General features: G+C 47.3%; 1 protein-coding gene and 1 non-coding gene across 6 annotated transcripts in view; both read left to right on the forward strand.

Annotated features, from left to right (window-relative positions):
- Nucleotides 1–22599, forward strand: part of LOC138952783 (pyruvate carboxylase, mitochondrial-like) — a 479047-nt gene that overhangs the window by 34019 nt on the left and 422429 nt on the right. For all 5 annotated transcript variants that reach the window (XM_070324522.1, XM_070324518.1, XM_070324521.1 and 2 more), the window contains exon 4: nt 6206–6371. In XM_070324522.1, the coding sequence (XP_070180623.1) occupies nt 6206–6371 (166 nt within the window). The remainder of the gene's footprint in view (nt 1–6205; nt 6372–22599) is intronic.
- On the forward strand, nt 10180–10253 carry Trnar-gcg (transfer RNA arginine (anticodon GCG)). Its single transcript has one exon. It is a non-coding gene; the product is annotated as a tRNA-Arg (tRNA).

Raw genomic sequence — 22599 nt, forward strand, 5'->3', positions numbered from 1 at the left:
CTGGAGGATGCAGGGAGATCTTTGCTTGAACTGACGTCAGTGTCAGAATCTTTGCAACGGTCTCTTTCGAGGTCGATCGCGACTTCTTTGGATCCATTCGAATTTCGGTTCGACGCTTCGGCGCTTGACGTGTCTACCCTTTTGGCCACGTTGGCTAAGGTGACAAGGGAACAGATGTCACTTTCAGCAAACCTCTACGCACATGCTTCTCATTCGAGGAGGTCGGCTTTCTTGGCGGGCTCGAGGATTCGTGACAAGGCCACGATTGAGACCTTGAAAGTTTCACCCTTTTCGGAGGGATCTTTATTGGGTCAGTCCTTTTTGGACGCACTCCAGAAGGAGACAGCAGACGCGAGGGATCTCGCCATAGCCCGCATTGCCTTTCAAGGTTTGCCTAAGGCTCAAGGCAAACCTCACTCTCAGTCTCAGACACGGACACAGACACAGTCTTCTGCCAAGCCTCAGACTTCCTCGTCTGGTGGTGGTGGTGGCAAATCACAGAAGCAGTCCTTCTCCTCGGCGGGTAGAGGTCGTGGTGCACCCTACCCTAAGAGGGGACAATCTTTTGGTGGTTCTAGGGGGTCGGGGCGCAAGCCCCACCCCCAATGAAACTTCCCCGAACAGGCCTTCCCGGTAGCCCCCGCACTGGTTGTGGCGGGCGGCCCGTCCAGGGCCCTCACTTCCTGGCTGCAGCTAGTGGAGAGCAAGTGGGTTACCGGGATCGTTCGTTCGGGGTTCAGACTTCTCTGGTCAGGGCAAAAGGCACCTCTGACCAGGATAATCCCGCCTTGCAAACCTCCAAGAGACCCAGAGGCGAGAGCCGCAGTTCAGGGAGAAGTGACAGCCCTTCTCTCGAAAGGGGCGATAGAGGAAGTCTTGGACTTACGGTCCCCGGGGTTTTACGGCAGACTGTTTGTTGTACCGAAAGCCTCGGGGGCTTGGAGACCGGTTCTGGATCTGTCGACTCTGAACAAGTATCTCCGGACTGTGAAGTTCACGTTGGAAACGCCGACCTCTGTGCGAGAGGCGCTTCGTCCAGGCGATTGGGCTACCTCAGTGGACCTAACGGACGCGTATTTTCATGTCATGATGCATGTCACGGACAGGAAGTGGTTGCGCTTCCGCTGGGGAGACAAGGCCTATCAGTTCAGGGCTCTCCCGTTTGGCCTTTCTCTTGCACCATGGATTTTCACCATCGTGGTACGTCAACTCTGCGCTCTGTTGAGAAAAGAGGGCATTCGTCTGCGAGCTTACTTGGACGATTGGCTAATCCTCCATCAGGACAGGGATCTTTGCCACGTTCATACTCGCAAGGTTCTCAGTCAGGCCGCTCAGCTCGGATTTTCTGTAAACCAGGTCAAATCAGAACTGGTTCCTTCCCAGAAGTTCACTTACTTAGGGATGGAGTTCGACACTCTCAGTTGAACTGTCCGCCCGTCTCAGAAGAGGGTGGCCAAACTTCAAGACTTGCTCCGTGCGCTTCACGGAGAGAATCTGGCCAGTGTACGGGTTCTGACATCAGTACTTGGCCAGATGGAGTCTATGGCTACTCTTATCCCACTGGGCAGGGTCCACAAAAGGCCTTTTCAGGCTGCCCTTCAGTCCCGGTGGGATTAGTCAACCCAGGGATGGGACACTCAGATTTCTCTGGAGACCTGGTTTTTCGTGACCACACAGGTCTGGCTCCTCCCCTGGGTTTCACAGGGAGTCCCGATAGTTTGCCCGTCGCCAGAGAACGAGCTGTTCACCGATGCTTCTCTGACGGGGTGGGGGGCTCACCTGGGGGAGCATGTGGCGTCGGGGGTGTGGGACTTGTCTCAGCCCACACGCCATATCAATGCTCTGGAGTTGGAGGCCGTTTTGTTGGCCCTCCAAGCTTTCCTGCCGTTCATTCAGAACAGTCATGTCAGGCTGTACACCGACAACATGACTGTTGCGGCTTACGTGAACAGGCAGGGCGGAACGAGATCTCGCTGTCTCTCAGACAGTGCTTGCCTCATTCTAAAGTGGTGCGTTTCGCATCACATACTGCTGTCAGCCATCTTTCTGAAGGGCAGCTTGAACGTCCTTGCAGACGCGCTGAGCAGGGGAGACAAGGTGGTCCATTCAGAGTGGACTCTGTCTCACCAGTCCCTGCACCGTCTTTGGGTGCAGATAGAGAAGCCTCTAATCGACTTGTTCGCAACTCGGTATTCGGCGAGGCTTCCTCTGTTTGTTTCCCCCTTCCCGGATCCTCTGGCGTGGGGCGTGAATGCTCTAGAATTGGACTGGACGGGGCTGACAGCCTACGCCTTCCCTCCGTATTGTCTTTTGGGCAAAGTTATCAGGAAGGTTGACCTGGAGAGACCAGCGCTGGTTCTGGTTGCCCCATTTTGGCCAAGCCAGCACTGGTTCCCGGACTTGCTGCGACTGGCGGTTCGACCGCCTATCCCCATCGCAGTAAGAAAGGGAGAACTCTTACAACCCAGGTCAGGCATCCCTCACGAGAATCCTCAGGCCCTCAACCTTCACGGTTGGATTCTGTCAGAAGCTCTATGCTCAAGGCAGGGGCCTCTTCTGCCACGATAAACTTCGTGAAACATGCCCATAGGAAGTCGACCAGCTCGGTCTACTCGTCTCACTGGGCCTCCTGGGTTAAGTGGTGTGTTCTTAACAGAGTTAAGCCCTTGGCACCAAGATCGATGCAGGTAGCCAACCATTTAGCCTGGCTAGCAGAACAGGGGGGGTCGGCATCTTCCCTTCGTGTTAGAAGGTCCGCGATTTCGTCAACGCTAAGGCAACTAGGCCATAAGATCACTCTTGATGGGGTTGTTGCTAGTGTTATTAAGGGCGCCTCCCTTAAGGCCGCGCGCGAGAAGTCTCCGCTCCCTGCCTGGGATTTGTTGCTCGTCTTGAGATAGAAGGAAGTGAGGTTCATGCTTTATCCGGCTTAGCTAAAGATATTTCAACCGAAAAAGATGGTTCTATATCTCTCAAATTCAGGCCAGAATTTTTAGCTAAAAATCAGAAACCAGGCCAAATTTCACCTGTCATTAACATTCCTGCCTTGAGCAACATTCTTGCTCCTGGAGACCCTGACATCGTTAACTGTCCAGTTAGAACGCTCAGCAGGTACCTGTCTCGAATGCAGTTCATTCGTTCAGAAAGTCAAAAATTGCTTTTCATTTCGCTCAATACAGCAAGGTGTAAAGACATTGCGAAAGTGACTTTAACCAAGTGGGTCTCCACATTGATCAGGCAGGCGTATGCCTGGTGGCATACTCAGTCTGGAGAGGTTAGGGCGGTTCTTCCCCTGACTTCAGCAAGAACTCATGAGGCAAGGGCATGGGCCTCCTCTGTGGCAGTGCTCCGATCAGGCCATCTGGCTGATGTATTGGAGGCAGCCTATTGGAAATCGGAGGATGTCTTCCTGAACTATTATCTCAGAGACATCTCCTCCTTGAGACAGGACGGCAGTTTTGCGCTACCGGCTATGGTAGCCGCAGGACAAGTCCTTCTTCTTTGATTTTCGGTAAGTACCCGCCACCTATAGTAGCAATCTGCTATTTGTGAGTTGGGTAAAGATATGTAATTTAATCCAAAATTTTATAAATAAATTTTCATTTAATTAATATACTTACCCAACTCACAACGTTTATTCCCTCCCACCTCCCCGCTGTGGTTGATATCGGGGTCTAAAAAAGAGTGAGTTGGGCTTCGGTTTGGAATGATAAGATGGCGGCATATGCGCACGCATACAAAAGTCAGACTAGCAATAGTCGGGCATTATGGGATTGATCACTTTCTTTTTTAGAGTGGTCTCCCTTGTTACCAAGGGGACGCATACAGCGTTACCAGCACTGAACTAGAGTTAATTGCTATTTGTGAGTTGGGTAAGTATATTAATTAAATGAAAATTTATTTATAAAATTTTGGATTATGGCTTTTAGCCTTGACCTGTGCAATTGTCTCCTGCATTTCGCAGGTAGCTATGGCATTTCCGGTTCCTGTGTTGGCGGATTTCTAGGCTTTCTTCATCCTCTTTCTGAGGTGAGTCAGTACGACTTCCGTTCGGTCGGGTTTCTTGTTACAGTCACCCTTCTATCACAGGCTAATATGTCTATGGCTCAGTGTTTGTCCCTCAGTCTTTCAGACGTGGACATACGCTTTCTGGTTTTTCGCTCAAACTCAGGAGGGCTCTTGTTTTGATCTTGGATTTAATTTCCAGTTTTTTCCTGAGAACTCTTTGTCTCGGGAGTCTTTTGGCTGGTCGGCTTCACGCCTTTTCCAGTATGCCTACCAGTCGTGTTTTTGGCTTTGGGTTCTTGATTCGGTTTCAATTACCTACAAGCAGACTGAACTGCGGACTCTATGGCTTGGAGCCATTTTGTTCATGGTCACTCTAGACTTTTGTCCTCTGTGACTTCCGCACTTTCGGGTGCTTATGCTTGTTGTAAGTAGCTGCTTCCTCGTACTATCTCTTTCTGCTTTGGCACGAACGGGTAGAGGATTTCTGGTTACCATCTCTTTTGAGAGCAGCAGGTCTGCTGTTTACGGCACCCTTCTTTTGCATGCTTTATGGGTGACGATGTCAAAAGATCGCAGTCAGGGTTTTTTCTGATGTTTTCTTGTGTCACTTCCTAAGAGTACCTTGATCGTTTCCCGCAGTGGGGCACTGCGGTTATGAAATTAAAGGCCTCTCCTGTTTTTGGAACCGCAGGAGCTTTCTAGTTTGCTGTTAGGTAGATTTTTGGTTCCTCTTTCCTGTCATGCTCTCTTTTTCTTCATGAATTCTTTTCTTTTTTCTGCCTTCTTGCTCATTCACCTGTATTTTTTCCAAAAATCTCTTCTCTTGCCGCTTGTCTCGCGATTCATGTATAGTTTAATCTGTTAGTGTTCTGATGTAAGTCCAGCAGTAGATAGGTTAAGCCTATTTTAACATACTGGAAACTGGTAATCTTCCAGTAGGTATTAATTTAGTTTTACTAAAGCCTGCTGGGACACAAGTAATGGGTTAGTGCATTTGTAAACAGGAATCGCTTGACAAGTGGCCCCCTTCATCCCCCCCTTCCTCGTCCTGATATGGCTCTGCGTAGTCGGCTGGACCTTAAGCAACAAATAAACAAACAAACAAACAAACCTTGATCGTTTCTTGGTTAGTTTGTACTCTAACGCAGAGTAGCAGACAGTGTGCTTAGGGGGGGGGGGGGGGGGGGGTGAGCCTTTCTTCATGTTCTTGGAACTTTAGGAACGCTTATGCTCTTTTTGAGTTTTTATCATCGGGTTGGACTCTGGTACTTTGTACTCAGGTCTTTCTTTCTTTTTGCGTGGAGATTGGTCACTCTTCTCTGGAGCTGACCTATATCTCTCAGGTGTTGTCGGGCTTTGGCATAGCCTTCCAATAAAAGGGGGGGAGGGGTCAGATTGTCTTCCCCTCCTCTTGGCTCGGGTTCATGTAATCCAGGGCTCTTCTTCCTTCCTGGGCCGTTTTCTTTACGGTCCGGGGGGAAGTGTTGGGCACAGCTTTCTGGCTTTCTGAAGGTGTCTTTAGCAAGTTTGGTTAAGCGACATCCTGGCTGTCTTTCAGGATTTTCTCTGGCCCCTTTCTGACTTGTTGGCAGGGGGCCAGTTCCTGGTAAGGGTGTTAGAGTGAGTTAGAATTTTCTTTCCCACCGGGCCCTTCATGCCTTTTTTGGGCAGCGGGCCAGTTTCTGGCAAGGTTTTTAAAGTGAGTTGGATTTTTCTTTCCCACCGCCTTGTTGATGTTATCTGCTATATGTGATTGGGAGTAAGCATATGTAATTTAATATAAAATTTCTAAAGTAAATTTTCATTTGATTAATATACTTACCCCAATCACATAGTGTAGGCCCGCCCGCCTGCCCCGCTTATGGTTTTTAGCTTTCTGAAAGCCGTATGAGTTGGTGTGGTAGGAAGTGACGTAATGTCCACTAGATGGGAGGTAACTCCCAGGGTTCCGGCCCGTTACCATGGCTACGTTTGCCTTTTTGGTGATGGGGTTGCTTCCCTTTAATTGGTTAGACGGGTAAGCGTTTTCAGTACCTAGCATCTCAGACTGTGTCAAATGCTATATGTGATTGGGGTAAGTATATTAATCAAATGAAAATTTACTTTAGAAATTTTATATTAAAATGTACCTCAGTCATGAACTATAACAAACAAATAAAATAAAGGGAAGTTTATCCTCTGTGTTTGGTTTCACCAGGAGAATGATGTGGACGCCATTCATCCAGGCTACGGGTTCATGTCAGAACGGTCGGACTTTGCACAAGCCGTGATTGATGCGGGCATCGCGTTCGTGGGACCGTCACCCCAAGTAGTATACCAGATGGGGGACAAGGTGGAGGCCAGACAGTCGGCTATCAATGCTGGTCAGTAATTTTGATGACCATGTAGGTGGTATAAAGGATGTGTGTGGATCCCATTCAATCGCTTTTTGGCTGTGAGTTTTGGAGCTTTGAAGCAAAGTTGTTTAAAAACAGTAAACTGCTCAATAGAATTGAAGGGCCACCCTAACTTTTTGCAAACATTCTTTTAAAGACACCCTCCGCCTCCTGTAAACCATATGTTTCTGATCACAGAGCTCCCCGAGCTGTTACATACAGTAGAAATATACAGTGAGCACAAAAAGTTAAGAATATTTTTTCAGTGGTATAGCCCAGATGTTAAACAGCAGTTTTTGGGTCAGAAATATACGTGTATTTGAAGATCAGTCTTTTTTCTGCTCAAAAATGTGTTTCCTGGATCTGAGTAATATTTGGGTATGACGTCACATGTTCGTGACCACGCCTACTCTCAAAATTGGTGTTTTTTTGACAACATGATTCACTTTCAACCGTCGAAACGGTAACTTAAACTGAATTATAATTTACATTTTTTACATCCGAAAGTTTATTTGGTGTCTTACCTAACAGTCCATACACATTTCGTTCAAATCAGTCGCGCAGTCATGCTGATCTGGGTATGTGTGTATATATAGTGTGTATAGCATATATGAACAGTACATGTGGTGATTTTTGTCCGTATGATTAATTGTTTTATGTAGGTTGTACATTTAATTGTTCTATTTTGTATATGTTCTTTTGTAAAGGGCCGAGAGCCATAGGTTAGGCATTTAAAAATGTCCAGTTATTATTATATCATTATATCTAGTGTGTAAAAGAGAGCGACCACAATCCTGAAAAACAGCAACTTCTTCTTCTTCTTCTTCTGCGTTCGTGGGCTGAAACTCCCACGTACACTCATGTTTTTTGCACGAGTGGAATTTTACAGCAACAAATCCAGGGTTTTTGCTGTGTAGCTGCAGTTGATATGCAATAAATCGAGAACTACAAATAGCATCACTCTCCAACTTTCACAGAACGATGACAAAGACCCTCATCTGTATTCGCACTAGTACTTAGAGCAAACAGAACCCGAGAATGGACGTTGTAACGGTTTTTCGTTAAAAATTTGTAAACGATTGTAACATCCCAGATACAAATGTGACATGCACGCAACTTTGTATACGTTGCAAGAAATGCTGCCATTACATGTGAGCCAAGTTTCAGAAACATTCTTGCATGGGCTCAAATGTCATAGCCTCATGACTTTGAAGAAATAAAAAGTAAAATCTCACTCCACTGCGCTGTTCTATTTTTAGACGATGACGTCTGCAAAACTCATATCAAGGTGGCTGAGTGGTCGGGACACATGGACACATACTTTACACTATTTAGGTTAATTGCACAAAGCTCAGCGATTGAAACTTGTTTCCCTTAGTTAAGATCTGCTATGGTGTGTTGTTCTTTAAATTTGTCTTTGGCACAGTGATATGGTGTGCAAGCGCGCGAGTTTATGCATCTGTCTGTCTGCGACTACGTGTGTGTTCCTTGTATGCGTACATGATAAAAAAGATAATCCGAAGAGCTCCAAATAATTATACTTTTGAGTTTGTGTGACTGTTCCCGTAGCTTGATGTTTACGATCTACGAATTAAGGGACAACCAAAAAGGCGTTTTCTCTGTGTCATAACGGACAGATAACGGTTCTTTGTATAGTAGGTCGTTATGACCTCGAGACAATGCTCTTACAGACATTTAAAAACCTGGCGATGTCCATCTCCATATATATATATATATAGCTCCATTAAATTACATATTCTTACTCCGAATCACATATAAGCATTGACACAGTCTGAGATGCTACAGGTCTGAAATACGCTACCCGTCAAAGGGAAGCAACCCCACAAAAAAGTGCTGCTATAGTGCGTTTTTAAGGACGCCAGTCCATAGGGGTTATCTCCCCTATGGCATGTGTGACGTCACTACCGCTCCACAGCACGTGGCTAGTCATACGACTTTATAGAATACATAGAAACTATAATGCGGGGTTGGTGGGAGGGAATTCACTATGTGATTCGGTTAAGTATATTCTGGAACGCCGAAGAAGAAGAAGAAGGTTAAGTATATTAATCAAATGAAAATTTATTATTAAAATTTTCGATTAAATTACATATCCTTACTCCGAATCACATATAAGCAGATAGCTTCAAAAAGGCGGTGGGAACCTATTTATATACTCTGAAGTGGACTTGACCCGCTCCTGCTGCCACAAGGCAGAACGGGGGATATCCTGTCTAGTTCCGACGACGTTTCTCAAAATTGATGAAACGTCGTCTGCCTTCCAAAAAGCTGTTCGTAGAACATCATAGAGTCCTCCTGAACTGAGGACTGCTAGAGGCGATGCCCAAGTTCTAAAATCGTGCACTCTTGCCAATGCTGGAGGAAGGGCAGACTGCCCCCCCCCCCCCCCTTTTGTTTCTCACCACTCATAGATTTGGCTAATGATGGTAAAAAACCACCTAGAGAGGGTCAATTTAGATAAATATCCTTGTCACGTTTTCATGTCAAAGGATATAAAGAGCAACATTGTTGAATTTAGCAGTTGCATGCGAGACAGGTAGTGGCCTAGGGCCCTGAAGGGACCGTTGACCAAGTCTGAGTCGCCTGGCTAAAAAACCTACTGAGCGGTGGGTGTTGGTCTGGTTAGATGAAAGCCAGAAAGTCTGGTCTAAACCTGAGTGAAATTGACCTTAAGCCTCGTGAGTTACGTCTTCCGGACGACCGGAAAGAGCGTCAACCTCGCTGACTCTGTCTTGCTCCTGACGGACGAAAGAAGTGAAAACTTCTTCCAATCAGCGAATCCAGGAAGACAGTCATAACTCTAAAAAGAGAGCTGTGAAAGTTCAAAAGAAGAAGACGAACCTTGTCTTCAATAGAAAACGAGAGTAGTGAAGCTAGTATCGGTGTGAACAACGAACAAAAACCTGTGCGTCTACCTTTCGGATCGAACGAAGGGAGTTCCAGCCGACCAGAAGTGTAACCCTCCGGGGAGTGGAGCACTGATGGAATTGAGGTTGAGTAAGCCACAATACCATAGTCTCCATGAGGTAGCTGCTAAATTGTTCGTAATGAACCGGAGACAAAAAGACGTGTCTCTTGTTCGCTGGCTAGAGGCAGGAGAAAATGTCGAGTCTAATTCTGGCATTTTCTAGACTTCTACATCGAAGAAATTGTCTTAAAACCGAAACCTAAGGAAATAACCGAAAATGCAGCCCGAGTAAAATTATACGATAGCCATGCTGCCACGTCGAGGAAGATATCTTCTTCCCGCGTGCGCTGATAAACTGCGATGTTCAGTAAAACCTGTTAATGGGACCACCCGTGGTGATCGCGCTAACAGGAGCACCGCTTAAAACTGCGGTTCTCTTGCGGGCGTCGCGTAAGCGGGCGCCGTGTATGTTTTGCACGCAGTACATAACCGGCTGGCCGTGGGATGGTGTGAGCCCCGAAAGGGTCTGGGAGATAGAAGTCAGCTCTAGAGAGGCGCGACCTATCTCCTCACGGTAAGCGAGAGTGACGCCTGAGTACATGATACCAGAGTCCTTCTCGGTGGGAAAAAACTCTTGATAGAGCATAAGTGTTCCTGAAGTTCCTTGAACCTTTGGGAACGCTCACCTTCCTATGAACCGTAGCTGTGAATCACGGCCTGTTCCGATTCAGTTAGCCAAGAGTAGGCTGCTGCTGATGCTTGACCTGCTTCGAGTGCTTGCCCAAGCTTGGCTGGAAGTGTGACGCAGTTCTGCTTTTCTGCGTTAGAGTCCGTGTCTAACGAAGACAAAGATTCATTGTACTCACCGGCCCCCGTAGCGCAGTGGTTAGCGCATCGGGCTGCGGGCCGGGAGGTCATGGGTTCGAATCCCATCAGGGTCATGTGGGTTTTTCGGGCTACGGTCGGCTCCTACCCAGAGTGGAAGTGCTATGGTTCCCATGGGAAAACTGGGATCACACAGCCGAGTGTCATTCACTTAACGAATGCGACTTTGAGGGTGCTCAGGTTCTGTATACCTGACCAACACCGCAGGTGCGGCAGTTCTCGGGCCTGGTTGATGCCAGGATATATTATGACAGTAAGCCTAGAGTGTTGCCCTTGTCACGTAGTCTCAAACCAAATTGGAAATCCAAAGCATCATTAAATTACATATCTTGCCCAACTCACATAGCAATTAACCCTGGTTCAGTGCTGGTAACGCTGTACGCGTCCCCTTGGTAAAAAAGAGTGACCAATACCCATAAGACCAGACCCAAACTGAGTCTTCCTTCCGTATGCGCGCGCATACACCACCATTTATAATCATTCCAAACTCGGCGCTCAGTCGAGCTGGTCGCATATTCTGTACGCTCTGGCTGTTTTCAGCCTTTGGGACTTAGTCTTTGGACTTTGTTTCGTCCTCTTGGTTTTCTCTTCGTGTGGACTTCACAACTATGTTAAGGTGAGGTCGTTCCTTTTGTTTTCCTGAATTTTGGCCGCATTTTTGGTCGCATTTTGGACTTGCAAATATTTTGTCAAATTTTTTTTCGTGAGTCGTTTTTATGCATGGCCGACAATGCTAAGAAGAGGTCAACTCCTTACAGGAGCTGCTGTGTCCTCTCCGCCAAAGAAAGTTTCTAGAAATGCTAAACTAACCGGCCAAGCGGTCGTGTCTGTGTTGGAACCTCTTTCTAAGAAATGTGTGGATGTTTTGGTAGATTTACCCGCTACTTCCATTTTGTCTGCTAAGTCTGTTGACAAGATATCGCATGTTGATAAACCTGTGAAAGGGGATGATTCCCCTGTGGTTCCCGGGTTGACGTCGGCAGACGTAGCTGCGTTGCTTCTGTCTCTCAGTTCGCAGGTTTCTTCGTTGGCGACGGAAATTTCGTCCACGAGGGCGGAACTCCGTGCTTTGCCTTCCGGTGTTGCGGATGTGTCGTCGTTAGCCAAGGTTCGACCGTCTCCTTCGGCTAAGGTCTCACGGGCAGAGGTGCTTGCTTCGCAGGATGATGGGGACTTCCTCTTTCCGCCTTCGGGCGGTTCGTCTTCCGGCGTGTCTTTACATTCTGGAGGTATATCTGCTACGCTAGTAACCGGGTTCTCCGGCCAAAGCGTGGCGCGTCGTCAGGAGAGAGTAGCCCCTAGCCTGATCCGCGGGGGTGAAAGTTCCTATCTCTTGGCTGGCCCCCACCGTGCCGTCGGTAGGTCAGTGGAGGATAGGAGCCCTGTCGAGCGAACGGAAGGTCTGGTGCACTCAGCCCTGTCTACAGACGGGACCTGGGTGTACAGCTTCCGCTTCCACCCTGGGGTCAGGAAGTTGTCAGTAAAGTTGACTCCCCGGTTGGCTATGGTAGTCATTCCGGGGGTCAGCTTCCGGATTGCGAGGCCAAGCATGATGGGGATACTGACTGAGGTGCTTCCTCTTTGGGGGAAGACACCTAGTTCCGCATGTGTCCGCTACTTACGGTTGTAGGACAACAGGATCTTCCGGTTGCATTTCTATGACTCCTGTTGGTTCTGATGCTTACCAATCCACTGCCGGTTCCGCTTCCGCTTTTGCGGCTGTGTCTTCCGGTTGCTGAATGGTATAGCCTTCTGCCGTTAACACTGTGGTGTTGGTAGTCGGCACTCATCAGCCTTCGGCTTCCGGTTCCGCTACTGCGGTTCCTCTGCTGTTACACAGGCTGCATCCACTTCCTCTTACAGTCTTTCAGCTGGCATGAGGCAGGTGGATGGAGGATCCGTTCACGGAGTTCCGGCTTCTGGGAATTTTTTCCCAACCTTTCCCGGTTTCGGCAGGTGTTGCCTCATCGGGATTGGTTTCCGGTTCTCATCCTTTCGAAGTTCGTTGGGATGCTACCGAACAGGATGATGAGGATATGGAAGACGAAGCTTCTGAGGCAGATGGAGATGTCTCTTTTTGTCTTTCAGTTAAGCTGCCATCTTTGGTAGCACTGGCAGCAGAGGTTACTACACGCTATTTCCCTGAAGGGGTTAGCAGTAGCATCGTCATCTGCCGTTTTTTCTCCTCCATCATTTTTGGCGTGTTTTGCTCCTTCTCAGGAACATTCTGCGAACTCAAATGATGTTTTTGCCCCATCTCTGCCTTTGCTGGCATCTCATGGGGAAGCTCCTGCGTCAGCTTGGCCGTGGTTTGTGTCATTTTCAGCTGATTTGAGCTTTCTAAGGAAAATCTTCGAACGTTAAGTTCTTGGATCCTTCATTGGTGGCTTTTAAACTTGTGGAAGTTTGTTCTAACGAGTCTCCTTTGTAACCACTTCCTTTGTGGGCAGCGCTTGGCTAGGTACCTGCTGCGGCGTTGCTTTAGCTTGCGTCACCTACTCAAGTAGCGCATCACTTGCTGAGCGCTATCCGTAGGCCTCGGTTGACTTCAAGCCTTAGAACTTAGTTCTGTCCACGGAACCGCCTCCGGGTACCCCGGATTTGGCGGACATCCATCTGGACGTTTATTGTTAGGAGAATCTGTCTGTCTGTCTGTAAGAACAAGGATCTCCTGGCTGTGGAAGGTTGTGGCCTCTCTTCTTTATGTTTATTGCCTTTGAACAAGTCTTTCATTGGTCTCTCTCTTGTGCGGTTATGTTCTTTCTGGATATCTTTGTGTTCCGTCAGGACGCAGATACAAAGGATGTAGCTTTGCTGTTCGCCTGGGAGTAGGTCTCTACCTAAAAGTATTGTTCTTTTGGCGAGACCTTAATCTCTTCTTTGCTTGGAGGTTCTCTTTTCGAGTCCGCTTCTAGGCACGCGGACTCTTCTCTATTAAAGAGAAGCTCACAGCAAAAGGAAAACGTATGGCAGGCCTTAGCTTTGTTATCAAAGAAAAGCTCCAGGCTCGCTGTCTTGGCTTTATCTTTTATCTCCATACTCTCTCCTTCGCGGCAGTGCTTTGGCCAATTTCTCACCTCTCTTCCCCCTGGGGTCAAGTTAGCGGTGGGGTCGGGTCACACACACAAAAGCACGCTTTCTCGCACACTCCTGGCAGTGATGTCAGCTGGAGTTTTAGTGCTCGGCATCACCCTTCTTTTCGCCTTTGTGTTTTACCACAGCGGCTGGTGGGTATTAGGACTCCCACTTTATGGAGGGAGGCACTGGGCCCTTCCTTTTGGGTCTCTTACAATGATCGTATGGAGGTTACTTCCACATTTTGATACAAAATAGATCGGAAGTGGCTACATTTTTGTGGATTTCAGGGTTCTGATTTCTATTCTAGTCAAATTAATTTTTGGCCGTTTTGATCTCTTGAGGAGATTGTGCAAAGCGGCCCTTTCTAGAAGCCCTTTACTCCAGGTAGGAACTGGAATTGCAGGGCTAGGATACATTAGATGGCTAAGGCAGCACAGCTTTGATATGGCCCTTTGTGGTCGGCTGGGCTTTAATCTGAAGCAAATAAAGGGCTAGAACTTGTGTTGAGTCAAGGAGACTACACCACAGTGGTTCTTTATTTCCACAAGCAAGGGGGTCTCTCACTCCCTTTCGCTTCCTCCTTGAGCATGAGAGTTTCTGTTGTGGTTTTACCAACACGAGATTTTATTAGCAGCGAAGTACCGTCATGGGGGGCTCAATGATTTGGCGGGCTCTCTAAGTCTGTTGGTCAAGAATGTCCACTCAGAGTGGACTCTATCTCACCACGCGCTTTTACGCCTTCGGGTGGATTGGAGAAGCCGCTGTTAGAAGTTTTTGCCTCTTGGTACTATCGCCTTTTGCTTATGTTCGTCTTCCTGTTTCCGGATCCCGAAGCATGGAAGATCAATACACTTGATTTTACTTTGAGCGGCCTGCCAGTCGCATAGTAGGGGCCCGTACAATCTTGGTTACCAGGCCTCTTAAGGCTGGCAAGAGGGCTTCGTATTTTCTTATACTCGAGCCACACGAGTGTCTTCTGTACGGGAATTTTTGAGACCCTCAGGGGCTTCGGCCTCAACTCTGGTTTTGGCTCGGAGATCCCGTATGCGTTCAGCGTCTTCGTTTTATTTGTCACTTTGACTGGCTTGGAACAAATGGCGTATTATCACGGAAAGAACGCCTCTTCTCTCCGTTCATTGCAGGTGGCTAACCACCTATCTTGGCTTTCCGAATTTTCTCCCACGTTTTTGAATTAAGACGTTACGCGATAGCAGCTGCACTGTAACAGCTCGGTCGCAATATTTTACTGGGGGCTCTATAGCCAGCATGTTTAAGGGAGCCTCTCTTCGGCTGGCCGTAAACATTCTCCAGTCCCGGCTTGGGGCTTTGCTCCTAGTTTTGGAGTTTTTGTGATCGGATTCTTTAGTCCTTTACAAAACTAGCCTTGCTGATCAATACGGTTGCTTACTCTAGTAGCTTCTGAGAGAAGTGGGAGTAAGTGTATTTTCTGTCTAGTTTTGCTGTAGATAGCTCTTTGTAGAAAGACTGATCTATGGCACTTAGGTTTCTTTCAAATTTCTGACAGATAAGTGGAAACTGGAGAAGCCATCTCCTATTCACAATTCTAACCAATTAGCAATTTTTTGGCTCTTCTAGAGCCATATTTGCCAATTGAACATTTCGAGTTTTGAAAGCTTTTCCGACTCGCACTGATTTTTTTAAATTTTAAATTATTATTTTTTTTTAGATCATTTGAACAAAGACTCTTGTTCATATATTTCAACTCCGTCGCGATTTAACCATGGACGGTTGAAAACGACGTTAAACACTAAATAAAGAAAGAAAGAATATCTATCAATATTGGTGGAGGTAATGACTTATTGAAGTCAACCTTAGCTGGATGGTCTGCCACTTGGTTTAGGCATGCCTTCAAGTGGTGGCAGGAAAAAGGGGGGGGGGCAGTCAGTCCTCCTTCTTCTGGCAGCACGGACTTAACCAGGCATGGGAATTGTCCGCCAAACGGCGGATTTCCGCCGAAATTTTTGTTTGTTCCGCCGGAAAAGCAAAAATGTCCGCCGAAAAAATAAAGGGGGGAGGCACACAAAAAAAGCACCGGTTACTTTTGCCTTAGCGCAAAAGCCCGCGAAAACTTTGTTCACGCACTGCTACCGCCCGCCTCAGTTACTTGAACTTTGAGTGAAACAGCTCGCTGTTGATTCGCGGGCACGCTATAGGATTCGCGGGCAAGCGACAGCATTGAACGCAGTGTACCAGTGAAAATGTCGATCGCGCGTGTTGTAAAACGTGGTCAAAGATTCGATGACACTGGATGCGCGAACAAATGGAAATGGGAGTGGGTGTCGGCTGTTGTGGAAGTGAATAGAGACAAACAGAAAAATTGATGTCCGTGGTTCAGCATGGTGCATCGTCTGCAACACCTACTAACTGTTACTGACCATCTCCGCAGGAAGAAGCACATTGAAATGTGCTCTTCTCTGAAGGACAATCAACGTTTGCCAGGTGGGTTTTTTTCTGCTCAAGTAAGGCACAGTGCTCCTGAATTGTTTGATTTTCCTTCGATTTTATACGGCAGAAACCGCCCTGATATGGCCCTTCGTGGTCGGCTGGGCGTTAAGCAAACAAACAAACAAACAAACAAATACGGCAGAAGAAGAACAGATTTTGGCTCAAGTCAAGCGAAGAACACCGCTCTAGATCTGAACTTTGCGCATCTGTTTCAGTTTTCCTCCATTCGAATGTCACTGTGCTGATCGTATTCGTAATCTTCGAACTATATTTACCAAATTTAAGCAAGGGTTGGAGCTGGGCTGGTACCCAAACCGCCAACCCACAAATCGAAGAAAAATCTATGCGTTGAGCCTTATCATTGTAAGAGATCATGGGAAAGTAACTTAAGTAGGCAATTCTTATTGGTGAGCCTTTGTAACTTTTATGTTTGAAAGTAAACCAGATTGTGTTACAAGTTACATTTTCCTGTTTGTCTCAACAGATCAATTTTTTAACAAATTTCAACCATATAATACATGTACATATTTTTTTTCTTAAAAAAATCAAAAATTGGTACTAAAAACTCTGATTCTAAAAACAGAATTTAATGGCAAACTTGGAGCTCAGATGACACCAGATTGCACCATCTGGGTTCTTTGGAGAAAAAAATTTCCGGGGGGGCATGCCCTCGGACCCCCCTAGTATGGCTAGGCGCTTTGCGCCGTCGACTTGACGCGAAGCGTCTTCACTTAAAAATGTTCAGCCTTTTTTACAATTTTCAATTCCCATGCCTGTGTAACATTTGTTGAAATAAACTTATGTTTAAACCAAAGATGAAGCTTTCGTTTCTTCTTTTTCCTCCCAGTCAAAAATGTATTGCGATTCTCTAGCCACTCTAGAAACCTTTTTCTGTCCAATCCCCGAAGCATGTCTAAGGAAAGGAAACAATTGAAAAACAGCAGACTGAATAATCTTTATTTATTATCCTTGTCTACTAGTCCACTGGTCGAAACTGGGGGGTGGGCGTTTACTAGGTACTATACCATGTACACCTGCATGCAACTGAGGTTTATAAAAAAAATAAAAATAAAATCTCCCCGTGTTTTTATTTCATTCAGTTTGTTTGGGTTGTTGCTATTGACTTTGAAACTGACACGCCGGCGAAAACGCCGGTAACGCGTGCACAGAGAAGAGCAAGCATCGGGAATCTTCAATTCTAAAAATAACCAACTGGTAGCTGCCGACCTTCCGCTAGACACACATGAATACCGGGGAAAAATAAATAATTACTGGGCAGTAAAAATAAATACTGGGCGGTAGTTAAACGACAGTTTGACTTTGAAGGACACAATGTTGCAGCTTTTTAGCCAGCGTGTCAGTTTCAAAGTCAATAGCAACTACCCAAACAAACTGAATGAAATAAAAACACGGGGAGACCCTTTTTATTTATTTTTTATTTTTTTGTGTTTAATCTCAGTTGCATGCAGGTGGTTGCTACCGCATTTTAGGTGGTTTTTTTTCTCTCTCACCTTTGTTTTTTTAAGCGGGAAGCATCCTTCTTCATGGTTATTTATTTAATTTTTTTAATCAAATGTTTATGTTTAAGTTAACAAACTTTATCAATAAACTAATATCATGTTAACCAAAGATTTTAAAAAAAAAAACATTCCAGCCTAAAATTTTTTTTAAAATCAATTTTGCTATTATAACGTACTCTTTTGCACATGAAGAAAATAAACAAAAATAAACAAATGCCAAAGAGTAAAAAAATAATAATGGGCAGATGGAGATTTGAACTCGACTCAATCACGCATCAGGCGAACGAGAGAACCGTTCGACCACGGAATCAGTTGAAAATAAACGGACACTGTAATGCATTAAAGAAGACGCTAGCACGCTTTCACCACAAGCCGGTATGATCGAGCATCGGTTGAAATCTTTCGCGAGCGATATCTCGTATTTGTCCGCAATGCATTGGTGCTTAAATGACACCAATGTGTGTCCATGAGGGACATAAATCTACAAACAATATTTTAACAAGATTTATTCAAAATTGACGGTTTTAGAGGAGGGGGATGGGTCCTCTAACTTTACAGCTCGGAGACACCCGGGTAAGTCTTTACCGGAGTTTCATGAATAACACTTGCTCCCATGGGGTCGCCTTCACGCGGCGGGAGCGTTTAAACAGAGCTACCCCACCCCTTTACTTCTCTTCTTTTGTCTTATTTCTGCCTTTCCAGTCCTTTCACCTATATTTCCTTCCAAGAAAACTCTCCCTACTATTCCCTGCAGTTTTCGAATTCTTTTCTTGTTGTCTTATTTCTACCTGACTGGATCCATCACCTTTATTTCACTTACCAAAAGTCTTCTTTTCCACATCCTTATTTCTCTGCACCCCGCATGTCGTAAGAGGCGACTAACGGATTCTGTTTATCCTTTTACCCTTGTTAAGTGGTTCTTGTATAGAATATAGTCAATGTTTGTAAAAATTTTAGTCAAGCAGTATGTAAGAAATGTTTAGTCCTTTGTACTGGAAACTTGCATTCTCCCAGTAAGGTCATATATTGTACTACGTTGCAAGCCCCTGGAGCAATTTTTTGATTAGTGCTTTTGTGAACAAGAAACACTTAACAAGTGGCTCTATCCCATCTCCCCCCTTTCCCCTATCCCATCTTCCCCCTTTCCCTCGTCGCGATATAACCTTCGTGGTTGAAAACGACGTTAAACACCAAATAAAGAAAGAAAGAAAGAATGAATAACACTTAGCGGACTCATCGAGCGGAAGTGGTTTTACAGGCCGGTATATGAGTTGCAGCTGTTTCAAGAATACGAGCCAAGGTTAGTCATGTTGACAAAGCTGTTGTTGAGTCTGGGGCACCTGTTAGTTCAGGTTTAGCGGCCTCCGACGTAGCGTCGTTGCTGTTGACTTTGAGTTTGCAGGTGTCTACTTTGGCTGCGGAATTGTCTTCTACAAGGGCGGAACTACCTGACGGAGAGACTGACGAGAGTGCTTCCGTTGTGGCGGAAGACACTCAACTTAACTTGCCTTTCAAGTTGACAAGCGCAGTGACGCTGGCGGCGGAAACGGCATTTAAGTATTTCCCGGAAGGGGTGGTTGAGAGTAGAACGAAGCTTCCTCCACCTCTCTCCGCGTTTGACGACTTCCGGAGTTCGAAGGAACAGAAGGTTCACTTCCGTTTCCGGGAATCGTCGTCCATTGCCTTTGAGATGGCAAATGTCTTGAAGAAGGGACGTGGTCCGGCGGTACCGTTGTTGATGCAACATGGTAAGGCCCCCGACGACGTGGTCCCTTGGCTTGCGAAGGCTGGAGATAAGCTGTTTCCGGTTTCCGGAATTTCAAGCTGTTCCCGCAGCCTATCAACTTGGTTGACTCATTCGTTCTGCCTTCGGCGGTCCTTCCGGTCACACCGGAACTGGCTTCGTTACGTGAGGATGGTTACAGTAAAGACAGGGCTGTACCTTATACTGAGGCATCACTTGCGGCTTTGGAAGAAACAGGAAGGTCTCTCTTAGAGCTCTCTTCCGTTTCCGAGTCTTTGCAAAGGTCCTTGTCGAGATCTATTGCTACCTCATTCGATCCGTTCGAGTTCCGCTTTGACGCCTCGTCGGTGGATGTTACTACCCTTTTGACCACGTTGGCTAGGGTATCCAAGGAGCAGATGTCCTTGTCTGCTAAGCTTTATGCCCATGCCGTGCATTCTAGGAGGTCTGCGTTTTTGTCAGGATCAGGGATAAGGCCACTATCGAGAGCCTGAAGATTTCTCCTTTCTCGGAGGGTTCTCTGTTGGGTCAGACATCCTTGGACGCTCTTCAGAAAGAGACGCAGGATGCGAGAGATCTCGCCATCGCCCGTATTGCTCACCAGGGCTTCCAAAAGACTCAAAACAAGCCTCAGTCGTCGAACAAGCCTCAGACTTCTTCGTCTGGCGGTGGAAAGACACAGAATCAGTCTTTTGCCTCGAAGGGTAAGGGCCGTGGAGCTCCGAACCCTAAGAGGGGACAGTCTTTTGGCGGTTCTAGGGGGTCGGGGCGCAAGCCTCACCCCCAATGATCCTCCCCCGAACCTCTCATCCCGGTAGCCCCCGCACTGGTTGTAGCGGGCGGCCCGTCCAGGGCCCTCACTTCTTGGCTGCAGCTAGTGGACAGCAAGTGGGTTACTGGGATAGTGCGTTCGGGGTTCCGACTTCTCTGGTCAGAGGGAAAGGCACCTCTTACCAGGATAATGCCGCCTTGCAGAGCTCCAAGGGATCTGGAGGCAAGGGCTGCCATACAAGGAGAAGTGACTGCCCTTCTTCGCAAGGGGGCAAAAGAGGAAGTCACGGACCTACGGTCCCCGGGGCTTTATGGCAGACTATTCGTAGTTCCAAAAGCCTCGGGAGCATGGAGACCGGTGTTGGATCTGTCATCCTTGAACAAGTTCCTCCGGGTAGTGAAGTTCACTATGGAAACTCCGGCCTCAGTACGGGAGGCTCTGCGTCCGGGGGACTGGGCAACTTCAGTGGACTTAACAGATCCGTATTTCCACGTTCTGATGCATGTAGCAGACAGGAAATGGCTGCGCTTCCGCTGGGGAGACAGAGCCTACCAGTTCAGGGCTCTTCCGTTCGGCCTGTCTCTCTCTCCATGGATCTTTACCATAATCGTCCGAAAACTTTGCTCTCTGCTGAGAAAAGAGGGTGTACGCCTCCGAGCGTACTTAGACGATTGGCTGATCCTTCATCAGGACAGAGATCTTTGCGGAATCCATACTCAGAAAGTTCTCAGTCAGGCCGCTCAGCTCGGCTTCTCGATAAATCTGACGAAGTCAGAGTTGGATCCATCCCAGAAGTTCACATATCTAGGGATGGATTTCGACACTCGAGATTGGTCTGTTCGTCCTTCTCAGAGAAGGGTGGGCAAACTTCAGGACATGATCCGCTCGCTTCACGGAGAGAATCTGGCCAGTGTACGGGTTTTGACATCGGTACTCGGTCAGATGGAGTCGATGGTGACTCTCATCCCACTAGGCAGGGCAGCCCTACAGTCTCAGTGGGATCAATCATCCCAGGGATGGGACGTTCAGATAGCTCTGGGGACCTGGTTTCTTCACACTACTCAGGTCTGGCTGCTCCCGTGGTTGTCACAGGGAGTTCCGATTGTCTGCCCGTCGCCAGAGAACGAGCTCTTCACAGATGCCTCTCTGACGGGGTGGGGAGCTCACCTGGCAGAGCATACGGCGTCAGGGGTTTGGGACTTGGCTCAGTCCTCCCTGCACATCAATGCGCTGGAGTTGGAGGCTGTTTCTTTGGCCCTCCAAGCTTTTCTGCCTTTTCTGAAGAACAGTCATGTCAGGCTCCACACAGACAATATGACCGTGGCGTCATATGTAAATCGGCAAGGCGGAACGCGGTCTCTCAGTCTTTCGGACAGTGCTTGCCGCATTCTGACTTGGTGCGACTCTCGTCACATATTGCTGTCAGCGATTTATCTGATCAAGGGCTTCTCGACCTGTTTGCAACAAGGTTTTCTGCGAGGCTTCCCCTTTTCGTGTCCCCCTTCCCAGACCCTCTGGCATGGGGAGTGAACGCTCTGGAAATGAACTGGACAAACCTGACAGCTTACGCCTTTCCTCCGTTCTGTCTGTTGGGCAAGGTGTTGAGGAAAGTGGATTTGGAGAGACCAGCGCTGGTTCTGGTCGCCCCACTTTGGCCAAGCCAGCACTGGTTTCCCGACTTACTGCGTCTGGCGGTGCGGCCTCCGATCCCTCTTGCAGTAAGAAAGGGAGAGCTCGTTCAGCCGCGATCAGGCATCCCTCACGAGAATCCTCGGGTTCTAAACCTTCACGGATGGATTCTGTCAGAAGCTCTTTGCTCAAGGCAGGGGCCTCTTCTTCCACTCTGAAGTTCGTGAAGCGTGCCCATAGGGTGTACTCTTCGCACTGGGCGGCCTGGTCTAAATGGTGTTCTCTTAAATTAATGGGGTCAATCCCCTGTCACCTAGATCGATGCAAGTGGCCAATCATTTGGCTTGGTTGGCAGATCAGGGCGGATCTCCCTCTTCTCTTCGCGTTAGGTCAGCTATCTCCTCAACGCTGTAGCAACTGGGACACAAGATTACACTCAGTGGAGTTATTTCTAGTGTCATTAAGGGTGCCTCCCTTAAGGCCGCTCGCTCTAAGTCTCAGCTCCCTGCCTGGGATTTGTTGTTGGTCTTGCGTTATTTGGCTTCAGAAGGGTTCGAACCCATTCAGTCAGCCAGCCTGGCTAATTTGACACGCAAGGCCTTGTTTCTGGTCTTACTCGCTACTTCTCGAAGAGGTAGCGAGGTACATGCTTTATCTGGGTTAGCGAAGGATATTTCAACTGAGAAAGATGGGTCTATTTCGCTTAAATTTAGACCGGAATTTCTTACAAAAAATCAGAAACCCGGCCAGATTTCTCCTGTCATTCACATTCCCCCCTTGAGCAAGATACTTTTTGACTCACATGCGAAGCAAAAGTGAGTCTATGTACTCACCCGAGTCGTCCGTCCGTCCGTCCGTCCCGGCGTCCGTCCGGAAAACTTTAACGTTGGATATTTCTTGGACACTATTAAGTCTATCAACACCTGATGTGGCCTGATTGTGTATGGTTACAAGATCTCAAAAAACATGTGCGGCAACTTGACCTCACTTCAAGTTCAAGGTCACAGGGGCCGTAATTGTTGTCTCAAAAACGACCATTTTTCACATTTTCGCATTTTTTTCTGAAGTTATCGAGAATGGCAACCTTAGCTATGTATGCTATACAGGGCAATGTAAGCCCTATCTTTGGACACCAGTTTGGTTGACCTTGCTTCAAGGTCAAGGTCGCAAGGGTCCTTTAAAGTTGGATTGTA

Source organism: Littorina saxatilis, linkage group LG17 (assembly GCF_037325665.1).
Source record: "Littorina saxatilis isolate snail1 linkage group LG17, US_GU_Lsax_2.0, whole genome shotgun sequence".
Taxonomy (NCBI): domain Eukaryota; kingdom Metazoa; phylum Mollusca; class Gastropoda; order Littorinimorpha; family Littorinidae; genus Littorina; species Littorina saxatilis.